General features: G+C 43.8%; 1 protein-coding gene across 4 annotated transcripts in view; it reads right to left on the reverse strand.

Moving 5' to 3' along the window:
* Positions 1-12421, reverse strand: part of LOC133612752 (contactin-1a-like) — a 268157-nt gene that overhangs the window by 127526 nt on the left and 128210 nt on the right. For 3 of the 4 annotated variants that reach the window (XM_072913888.1, XM_072913889.1, XM_072913891.1), the window contains exon 3: positions 6737-6775. The exons of the other annotated variant lie outside the window; for it this stretch is intronic. In XM_072913888.1, coding sequence (XP_072769989.1) covers positions 6737-6775 — 39 coding nt within the window. The remainder of the gene's footprint in view (positions 1-6736; positions 6776-12421) is intronic. 4 annotated transcript variants of the gene reach the window in all.

Genomic DNA, 12421 nt, shown 5'->3' on the forward strand with positions numbered 1-12421 from the left:
CACTATGGACTGGACTCTCAATATTATGTTAGATCCACTATGGACTGGACTCTCACTATTATGTTAGATCCACTATGGACTGGACTCTCACTATTATGTTAGATTCACTATGGACTGGACTCTCACTATTATGTTAGATCCACTATGGACTGGACTCTCACTATTATGTTAGATCCACTATGGACTGGACTCTCACTATTATGTTAGATCCACTATGGACTGGACTCTCACTATTATGTTAGATCCACTATGGACTGGACTCTCACTATTATGTTAGATCCACTATGGACTGGACTCTCACTATTATGTTAGATCTACTATGGACTGGACTCTCACTATTATGCTAGATCCACTATGGACTGAACTAGCACACTATTATGTTAGATCCACTATGGACTGGACTCTCAATATTATGTTAGATCCACTATGGACTGGACTCTCACACTATTATGTTAGATCCACTATGGACTGAACTCTCACACTATTATGTTAGATCCACTATGGACTGAACTCTCACACTATTATGTTAGATCCACTATGGACTGAACTCTCACAATATTATGTGAGATCCACTATGGACTGGACTCTCACTATTATGATAGATCCACTATGGACGGGACTCTCACACTATTATGTTAGATCCACTATGGACTGGACTCTCACTATTATGTTAGATCCACTATGGACTGAACTCTCACACTTTTGTGTTAGATCCACTATGGACTGGACTCTCACTATTATGATAGATCCACTATGGACTGGACTCTCACACTATTATGTTAGATCCACTATGGACTGGACTCTCACTATTATGTTAGATCCACTATGGACTGGACTCTCACTATTATGTTAGATCCACTATGGACTGGACTCTCACACTATTATGTTAGATCCACTATGGACTGGACTCTCACTATTATGTTAGATCCACTATGGACTGGACTCTCACTATTATGTTAGATCCACTATGGACTGGACTCTCACTATTATGTTAGATCCACTATGGACTGGACTCTCACACTATTATGTTAGATCCACTATGGACTGGACTCTCACTATTATGTTAGATCCACTATGGACTGGACTCTCACACTATTATGTTAGATCTACTATGGTCTGGACTCTCACACTATTATGTTAGATCCACTTTGGACTGGACTCTCACACTATTATGTTAGATCTACTATGGACTGGACTCTCACACTATTATGTTAGATCCACTATGGACTGGACTCTCACACTATTATGTTAGATGCACTATGGACTGGACTCTCACTATTATGTTAGATCCACTATGGACTGGACTCTCAATATTATGTTAGATCCACTATGGACTGGACTCTCACTATTATGTTAGATCCACTATGGACTGGACTCTCACTATTATGTTAGATTCACTATGGACTGGACTCTCACTATTATGTTAGATCCACTATGGACTGGACTCTCACTATTATGTTAGATCCACTATGGACTGGACTCTCACTATTATGTTAGATCCACTATGGACTGGACTCTCACTATTATGTTAGATCCACTATGGACTGGACTCTCACTATTATGTTAGATCCACTATGGACTGGACTCTCACTATTATGTTAGATCTACTATGGACTGGACTCTCACTATTATGCTAGATCCACTATGGACTGAACTAGCACACTATTATGTTAGATCCACTATGGACTGGACTCTCAATATTATGTTAGATCCACTATGGACTGGACTCTCACACTATTATGTTAGATCCACTATGGACTGAACTCTCACACTATTATGTTAGATCCACTATGGACTGAACTCTCACACTATTATGTTAGATCCACTATGGACTGAACTCTCACAATATTATGTGAGATCCACTATGGACTGGACTCTCACTATTATGATAGATCCACTATGGACGGGACTCTCACACTATTATGTTAGATCCACTATGGACTGGACTCTCACTATTATGTTAGATCCACTATGGACTGAACTCTCACACTTTTGTGTTAGATCCACTATGGACTGGACTCTCACTATTATGATAGATCCACTATGGACTGGACTCTCACACTATTATGTTAGATCCACTATGGACTGGACTCTCACTATTATGTTAGATCCACTATGGACTGGACTCTCACTATTATGTTAGATCCACTATGGACTGGACTCTCACTATTATGTTAGATCCACTATGGACTGGACTCTCACTATTATGTTAGATCCACTATGGACTGGACTCTCACTATTATGTTAGATCCACTATGGACTGGACTCTCACTATTATGTTAGATCCACTATGGACTGGACTCTCACTTTTATGCTAGATCCACTATGGACTGGACTCTCACTATTATGTTAGATCCACTATGGACTGGACTCTCAATATTATGTTAGATCCATAGTGGATCTAACATAATAGTGAGAGTCCAGCCCAGTTTATATATCAATGATGAAATCTTAACATTGCAACACATGCCAATACGGCCTTACTAAAGTGCAATTTTAAATTTTGCGCGAAATATCCTGCTGAGAACGTCTCGGCATGATGACGTCAGCGCGTGACGTCACGGATTGGGGAGGACATTTTGGGACAGCATGGTGGCCAGCTATTAAGTCGTCTGTTTTCATCGCAAAATTCCACAGTATTCTGGACATCTGTGTTGGTGAATCTTTTGCAATTTGTTCAATGAACAATGGAGACAGCAAAGAAGAAAGCTGTAGGTGGGAAGCGGTGTATTGCGGGCGGCTGCAGCAACACAAACACAGCCGGTGTTTCATTGTTTACATACCCGGAAGATGACAGTCAAGCTTTACCATTGGCCTGTGGAGAACTGGGACAACAGAGACTCTTACCAGGAGGACTTTAAGTTGGATGCGCAGACGCGGTACCGTGAGTACGCATGCAGCTGCGGCTTCCAAACATTTGATCGCTTGCCCGTACGTGCGTGCCGCTATGTGCATGTCACGTACGTAACTTTGGGGACTTTGGGGAAATATATGTGCTGTATGAACTTTGGGGAGGTGAACGGTACTTTGGGCTGTGGGATTGAGTGTGTTGTGCAGGCATACTTGCCAACCTTGAGACCTCCGATTTCGGGAGGTGGGGGTGTGGGGGCGTGGTCGGGGGTGGGGCAGGGCGTGGTTGGGGGCGTGGTTAAGAGGGGAGGAGTATATTGACAACTAGATTTCACCAAGTCAAGTATTTCATATATATATATATATATATATATATATATATATATATATATATATATATATATATATATATATATATATGTATATATATATACATATATATATACATATGTATATATATATATATATACATATGTATATATCCTGAAAATATGCAAACAAAACTGTGTTTAGATAATTGATACTTCAAACTTGCATAAATAAATATTAAGGAATATAACATAACTTGGCTTCTGAGAGCTTCAAAATGTAATGAATAAAATGCTAAAGTTGTTAATAAACAAGCAAATATTTTAATAATTAAATATGGTCATTTTAAATGAATTATTATGATAATTTAAAATTAAATTAATTATTTCAAATATGTTTATTTTAATGTATAGTTTAATGTATAATGTAATAAGGAGTCAGAAAAAATACAAATAAAAATACAATTAATTTTGATGTTTTTAGCAAAATATAGTAAAAATGTATTTAGTTTTTTTTATTTAAATTAATAAATATATTTATTTTTAGGTAAGATAAACATAATAATACAATTTATCTCTAGTCTGGATGATTTATTTCTTGTCACCCTGTTGTCCTCCCGTCGTGAAAAATGGCTGTCCTCACTCAGGTCCGCATGGAGCTGGAGGGGGCGTGGCCTCCAGCCCCGGCTGAAAATCGGGAGATTTTCGGGAGAATATTTCGTCCCGGGAGGTTTTCGGGAGAGGCGCTGAATTTCGGGAGTCTCCCGGAAAATTCGGGAGGGTTGGCAAGTATGTGTGCAGGTGTTTGAGTTGTATTGGCGGGTTATATGGACGGGAGGGGGGAGGTGTTTGTTATGCGGGATTAATTTGTGGCATATTAAATATAAGCCTGGTTGTGTTGTGGCTAATAGAGTATATATATGTCTTGTGTTTATTTACTGTTTTAGTCATTCCCAGCTAAATATCAGGTCCCACCCGCCTCTCACAGCATCTTCCCTATCTGAATCGCTCCCACTGCCCTCTAGACCTTCACTCTCACTTTCCTCATCCACAAATCTTTCATCCTCGCTCAAATTAATGGGGAAATCGTCGCTTTCTCGGTCCGAATCGCTCTCGCTGCTGGTGGCCATGATTGTAAACAATGTGCAGATGTGAGGAGCTCCACAACCTGTGACGTCACGCTACTCGTCCGCTACTTCCGGGAACAGGCAAGGCTTCTTTATCGGCGACCAAAAGTTGCGAATGTTCTCTACTAAATCCTTTCAGCAAAAATATGGCAATATCGCGAAATGATCAAGTATGACACATAGAATGGACCTGCTATCCCCGTTTCAATAAGAAAATCGCATTTCAGTAGGCCTTTAACACCCAATTAGTCATCTAACTCTTGAATTTAATGGTATTCAATAATGATGTCTAACCTACTTACAGTTTACTACCTTGTTTAATGATGTGATTATTTACTCAACGCAAACATTAGGCTTAGGTCAGGCTGATTAAACAAATATGCACTAATCAAATATGCTGCTTAAGAAGGGACTCATGAATAACACAATACATGTAGATACAATAATGTTGTTGTTAGAATACTTGTTTGTAAGTTACCACAAAAAACTTTGTGTTGAAATAAATTCCAGGCAAGATTATTCCGCATTATTGTGGCTTTCATCTTCATCACTAAAGGAAAAATCTCATTTGTTTTTGAGTGGTCAGCTTGAAGCGTCCCTCTGTCTCGGACTCCCTACTGGTCATGCATACTTGCCAACCCTCCCGGATTTTCCGGGAGACTCCCAAAATTCAGCGCCTCTCCAGAATACCTCCCGGGACAAATTTTCTCCCGAAATTCAGGCGGAGCTGGAGGCCACGCCCCCTCCAGCTCCATGCGGACCTGAGTGAAGTGGTGACAGCCTGTTGTACATGCATATGTGACCCACCCATAATGTGTCACATTTTTGTGTTAATTTATTTATTTTATTTTGTGGTTTGAATTCGTTTTTGGAGCTGTCATTACACATTTATCAGTATTCACATTGGTCAGTAGGGGGCAGTAGGGCGTTTCTTCCCATCCATCCATCCATCCATTTTCTACCGTTTATTCCCTTTGGGGCTGCAGGGGGCACTGGAGCCTATCTCAGCTACAATCGGGCAATTGAATGCTATTACCTGCAGACCGGAAGTGTCTTGTCATTCTGATGAGCGCGACCAGTCTGTGAACAATTGAAACGTCCTGTGTGCTTTTTCCTCCTGTATAACAGGTTAGTTTTGGTGAATCAACTCACCGAATAATATCCATGTGATCTTTATAAGTTTAAGTACACATTCTGACGGTGGAGCCTAACTCTAAAGTGTTTGTGAGTTGTAGTTTGTATTTGTGAATGAATCCAGTGCACAGCTGCAGTAATCAATACAAAAAGGCGACGTGAGTGCGCAATGTTTATATAGGAACTTCTGATCCTAATTCAGACTCCCAAATTAGAGCTCCCGTTTTCTTGTTGATTTTATAATGTATATTTGTATAATGTGTGTGTTCTGAAATAGTGACAGAGAATAGAACAAGGATGGACAATTCAACCCTTAACTCAACAATGAGTAGAGGAGTGTTGTGTGTGTATATGTGTAAATAAATGAACACTGAAATTCAAGTATTTTTATTTATGTATATATATATACATATATATATATATATATATATATATATATATATATATATATATATATATATATATATATATATATATATAGCTAGAATTCACTGAAAGTCAAGTATTTCATATATATATATATATATATATATATATATATATATATATATAATATATATATATATATATATATATATCTTAACCACGCCCCCCGCCCCACCCCGACCACGCCCCCCGCCCCCTAACCCCCACCTCCCGAAATCGGAGGTCTCAAGGTTGGCAAGTATGTGGTCATGTGACATGAGTGTCTGTTATGATTGGATGACCCCGCCTTATCTTGCCTCTGATTGGCCAGTTTCACCCTAACCTTAGCCAATTGTGACTCATCATAGGAACACCAAGCAGTCATCATGGATGTTCTACTTTCTACCTTCTCCATATTGTTTTGGCCTGGAGTCACACTCCATGTTCTCTCTTTGCAGCTTTCATGTTAGCTACCTCGCTACATTTGTCTAAAAGTAGCTGAGCTACCGCCGAGCTAGTGGAAAATGTAGCTAGTTACTGCCCATCACTGTACTCCATAGTCTCCATTTTGCTGCATTTTATCCAAGAGGAGACTGAGGGCAGTCTCCTCTTGGATAAAATGTGTATCCGGAAGTAAATGGTAAGGGTTGCATATTTTGGTCCAACAGAACTATGCAACTAAAGAAGAGAATCACGACTGAAAGCCTCGGAAGACGACCTTGACCTACAGCACAAGTCATCCTCAGAAGGCCAAAGCCTCATCAAGCTGTCAGTGCTCAGCTTGGCCATAAATCCCATCCTTAGGTCATGTGATTGAACTTCCTTGGTTCATGAGAGAAAACATGAACTGAGTGGTTCATCCAGTCATGATTTAGATTGAGACAGTGGAAGGTAGCGAGTCATTTGCCTTACCTCCATAAAAGTCAGCTTCCTCCCCATGCATGGTGGTATCTGTAACGGAGAGCAAAGACGCCTGAGTTCATTATTATTAGTACAGCGCATACACAAGAGCTGCTCTTTACACCAACACAGATGGAATAAAGGAGTGACTCTGCTCGTCAGGTCATGCAGATCGGACTCTAAGTCGTTCAAACTGCAAATAATGGCCGAGGGTTGGTGGGCGGCTGAGTGTGGAGTCGACTCTCTTGGTTGCTTTGTTGAGTCTGCTCCTGTCTCTGCCCATGCTCCCCCCAAACTGCAAATAATGGCCAAGAGTTGGTGGGCGGCTGACTGTGGAGTCGGATCTCTTGGTTGCTTTGTTGGGTCTGCTCCTGTCTCTGGCCATGCCCCCCCCAAACTGCAAATAATGGCCGAGAGTTGGTGGGCGGCTGAGTGTGGAGTCGACTCTCTTGGTTGCTTTGTTGGGTCTGCTCCTGTCTCTGGCCATGCTTCCCCCCAAACTGCAAATAATGGCCGAGAGTTGGTGGGCGGCTGAGTGTGAAGTCGACTCTCTTGGTTGCTTTGTTGGGTCTGCTCCTGTCTCTGGCCATGCTACCCCCCAAACTGCAAATAATGGCCGAGAGTTGGTGGGCGGATGACTGTGGAGTCGACTCTCTTGGTTGCTTTGTTGGGTCTGCTCCTGTCTCTGGCCATGCTCCCCCCAAACTGCAAATAATGGCCGAGAGTTGGTGGGCGGCCGAGGGTGGAGTCGACTCTCTTGGTTGCTTTGTTGGGTCTTCTCCTGTCTCTGGCCATGCTACCCCCCAAACTGCAAATAATGGCCGAGAGTTGGTGGGCGGCCGAGGGTGGAGTCGACTCTCTTGGTTGCTTTGTTGGGTCTGCTCCTGTCTCTGCCCATGCTTCCCCCCAAACTGCAAATAATGGCCGAGAGTTGGTGGGCGGCCGAGGGTGGAGTCGACTCTCTTGGTTGCTTTGTTGGGTCTGCTCCTGTCTCTGGCCACGCTCCCCCCAAACTGCAAATAATGGCCGAGAGTTGGTGGGCGGCCGAGGGTGGAGTCGACTCTCTTGGTTGCTTTGTTGGGTCTGCTCCTGTCTCTGGCCATACTTCCCCCCAAACTGCAAATAATGGCCGAGAGTTGGTGGGCGGCCGAGGGTGGCGTCGATTCTCTTGGTTGCTTTGTTGGGTCCGCTCCTGTCTCTGCCCATGCTCCCCCCAAACTGCAAATAATGGCAGAGAGTTGGTGGGCGGCCGAGGGTGGAGTCGACTCTCTTGGTTGCTTTGTTGGGTCTGCTCCTGTCTCTGGCCACGCTCCCCCCAAACTGCAAATAATGGCCGAGAGTTGGTGGGCGGCTGAGTGTGGAGTCGACTCTCTTGGTTGCTTTGTTGGGTCTGCTCCTGTCTCTGCCCATGCTCCCCCCAAACTGCAAATAATGGCCAAGAGTTGGTGGGCGGATGACTGTGGAGTCGACTCTCTTGGTTGCTTTGTTGGGTCTGCTCCTGTCTCTGGCCATGCTACCCCCCAAACTGCAAATAATGGCCGAGAGTTGGTGGGCGGATGACTGTGGAGTCGACTCTCTTGGTTGCTTTGTTGGGTCTGCTCCTGTCTCTGCCCATGCTCCCCCCAAACTGCAAATAATGGCCGAGAGTTGGTGGGCGGCTGAGTGTGGAGTCGACTCTCTTGGTTGCTTTGTTGGGTCTGCTCCTGTCTCTGGCCATGCTCCCCTCAAACTGCAAATAATGGCCGAGAGTTGGTGGGCGGCCGAGGGTGGAGTCGACTCTCTTGGTTGCTTTGTTGGGTCTGCTCCTGTCTCTGGCCATGCTTACCCCCAAACTGCAAATAATGGCCGAGAGTTGGTGGGCGGCTGAGTGTGGAGTCGACTCTCTTGGTTGCTTTGTTGGGTCTGCTCCTGTCTCTGGCCATGCTTCCCCCCAAACTGCAAATAATGGCCGAGAGTTGGTGGGCGGCTGAGTGTGGAGTCGACTCTCTTGGTTGCTCCTGTCTCTGCCCATGCTCCCCTCAAACTGCAAATAATGGCCGAGAGTTGGTGGGCGGATGACTGTGGAGTCGACTCTCTTGGTTGCTTTGTTGGGTCTGCTCCTGTCTCTGGCCATGCTCCCCCCAAACTGCAAATAATGGCCGAGAGTTGGTGGGCGGCTGACTGTGGAGTCGACTCTCTTGGTTGCTTTGTTGGGTCCGCTCCTGTCTCTGGCCATGCTACCCCCCAAACTGCAAATAATGGCCGAGAGTTGGTGGGCGGCCGAGGGTGGAGTCGACTCTCTTGGTTGCTTTGTTGGGTCTGCTCCTGTCTCTGGCCATGCTACCCCCCAAACTGCAAATAATGGCCGAGAGTTGGTGGGTGGCTGAGTGTGGAGTCGACTCTCTTGGTTGCTCCTGTCTCTGCCCATGCTCCCCTCAAACTGCAAATAATGGCCGAGAGTTGGTGGGCGGATGACTGTGGAGTCGACTCTCTTGGTTGCTTTGTTGGGTCTGCTCCTGTCTCTGGCCATGCTGCCCCCCAAACTGCAAATAATGGCCGAGAGTTGGTGGGCGGCTGAGTGTGGAGTCGACTCTCTTGGTTGCTTTGTTGGGTCTGCTCCTGTCTCTGGCCATGCCCCCCCAAACTGCAAATAATGGCCGAGAGTTGGTGGGCGGCCGAGGGTGGAGTCGACTCTCTTGGTTGCTTTGTTGGGTCTGCTCCTGTCTCTGCCCATGCTTCCCCCCAAACTGCAAATAATGGCCGAGAGTTGGTGGGCGGCCGAGGGTGGAGTCGACTCTCTTGGTTGCTTTGTTGGGTCTGCTCCTGTCTCTGGTTATGCTCCCCCCACCTCAGCAGACGATGGTGTGGAACACCGCAGAGGCCACCACAGTGTATATGTTTTTGTGTTTTACTTTTGTGGCTGGTTGCATCAGCTCTGATCTTTTATAGTCTTTAATGTCCTTTGTGTTCTTTGATGTTTCCCTCTTACACACATGTTTATGTGTGCTATGACTATGAGTTGTTTTCTGATTCTGATTCTGATTCTGAAATAAGCTGTTCTTGTCACGTTTGGGTCGCAGCTTCGTTCTTCCGAAATGTAGACGGACCACTCCGGACATGGCGTGCAGGTTGGAACATTATTTATTCCACAAAATATCAAAGTAATACGAAAAAACAGAAAACAAGTCGCACTCGAAGCTAATGCTACTATTAGCATGGACTATGGACAAGAAATAAACACGTAACTTTGGCATGAAACAAACAACTTACGTAGCAGGGTTGCATGAAGCAAATAAAACTCACGTGGACACGGCATGAAGCAAACAAACAGCATAAACTATGGCATTGCATGAAACAATGACGCCAGGCCGACTGACCCGCAATGGCAGGCTTAAATAATGCCTCTGATTAGTGCTCGGGCAGCAGGTGAGCGGCCGAACACTAATCAGAGACAGGTGAACATAATTAGCAACCATGGCAACCAAAACAAACTCAGGGAGGTGCACAAACAGGAACGAAAGGAGTCCGAAACTAACCGAACATAACTAAACAAAACATTCTAGACCACAGATCATGACAGAATCCCCCCTTAAGGACAGATCCCAGATGTCCAAAAAACAAAAATCATGGGAGGGCGGGGGGGGGGGGGGGGGACATGGCAACCAAAACAAACTCAGGGAGGTGCACAAACAGGAACGAAAGGAGTCCAAAACTAACCGAACATAACTAAACAAAACATTCTAGACCACAGATCATGACAGAATCCCCCTTAAGGACAGATCCCAGATGTCCAAAAAACAAAAATCATGGGAGGGCGGGGGGGGGGACATGGCAACCAAAACAAACTCAGGGAGGTGCACAAACAGGAACGAAAGGAGTCCAAAACTAACCGAACATAACTAAACAAAACATTCTAGACCACAGATCATGACAGAATCCCCCTTAAGGACAGATCCCAGATGTCCAAAAAACAAAAATCATGGGAGGGCGGGGGGGGGGACATGGCAACCAAAACAAACTCAGGGAGGTGCACAAACAGGAACGAAAGGAGTCCAAAACTAACCGAACATAACTAAACAAAACATTCTAGACCACAGATCATGACAGAATCCCCCCTTAAGGACAGATCCCAGATGTCCAAAAAACAAAAATCATGGGAGGGCGGGGGGGGGGGGGGGGACATGGCAACCAAAACAAACTCAGGGAGGTGCACAAACAGGAACGAAAGGAGTCCGAAACTAACCGAACATAACTAAACAAAACATTCTAGACCACAGATCATGACAGAATCCCCCTTAAGGACAGATCCCAGATGTCCAAAAAACAAAGCAAAATCAAGAGTCATGGGAGGGGGGCACATGGCAACCAAAACAAACTCAGGGAGGTGCACAAACAGGAACGAAAGGAGTCCGAAACTAACCGAACATAACTAATCAAAACATGATCTTCTAGACCACAGATCGTGACAGTTCTCATCTTTGGTATAAGTCACCATGAAGATAAAAACAGTCCCTGGTTTGAATGTAAAACTACGGTTGATATAGTTGTGAGGTCATTTTGTTACTTTATGTCACATGATGTATGTCATGTGATGACACTTGAAACCGTCACAGTATGTTATGTTACAGTATGTTATGTTACAGTATGTGATATTACAATATGTGACGTTACAGTATATTAGGTTGTCTGACATTATGTACGCCATGTGGTATGTGACTACATGTAGCTAAGCTACATAGCTTAACTACATTTTCCTGTAGCTTAGCTACTTTTAGACAAATGTAGCGAGGTAGCTATCATCAAAGCTACAGAGAGAGAACATGGAGTGTGACTCCAGGCCAAAACAATATGGAGAAGGTAGAAAATAGAACATCCATGATGATTGCTTGGTGTTCCTATGATGAGTCACAATTGGCTAAGGTTAGGGTGAAACAGGCCAATCAGAGGCAAGATAAGGCGGGTCATCCAATCATAGCAGACACTGATGTCACATGACCAGGAGGGAGTCCGAGACAGAGGGACGCTTCAAGCTGACCACTCAAAAAAACAAAACATACCTAATTCTCTCTCGCTTTTCAGTCCAGAACTGTGAAATAATTGCCAAAGCTTGTAATATTACACACTTATGTAAGTTGTGTGATCTTATGTGACCTGAACTTGTAAACTATATGAGGCAAAGGAATTGTGTTACTATTTCCCGTGTGTCTTATTTTACAGTGTGTTACGTGACAATATGTTGTGTTACCATACATGACGTTACATCAGGTTGTGTATAGAGTCAAGTGTTGACACACATCTCAAACAGTGACAGGGAACGCGATTTGCAGTCAGCAGTTTGGAAATCCTATTCCGGACCCACAAGTGAATTTGCACAATTTGGTGCTTATACAGGTAAAAGCCAGTAAATTAGAATATTTTGAAAAACTTGATTTATTTCAGTAATTGCATTCAAAAGGTGTAACTTGTACATTATATTTATTCATTGCACACAGACTGATGCATTCAAATGTTTATTTCATTTAATTTTGATGATTTGAAGTGGCAACAAATGAAAATCCAAAATTCCGTGTGTCACAAAATTAGAATATTTACTTAAGGCTAATACAAAAAGGGATTTTTAGAAATGTTGGCCAACTGAAAAGTATGAAAATGAAAAATATGAGCATGTACAATACTCAATACTTGGTTGGAGCTCCTTTTGCCTCAATTACTGCGTTA

Source organism: Nerophis lumbriciformis, linkage group LG10 (assembly GCF_033978685.3).
Source record: "Nerophis lumbriciformis linkage group LG10, RoL_Nlum_v2.1, whole genome shotgun sequence".
Classification (NCBI taxonomy): domain Eukaryota; kingdom Metazoa; phylum Chordata; class Actinopteri; order Syngnathiformes; family Syngnathidae; genus Nerophis; species Nerophis lumbriciformis.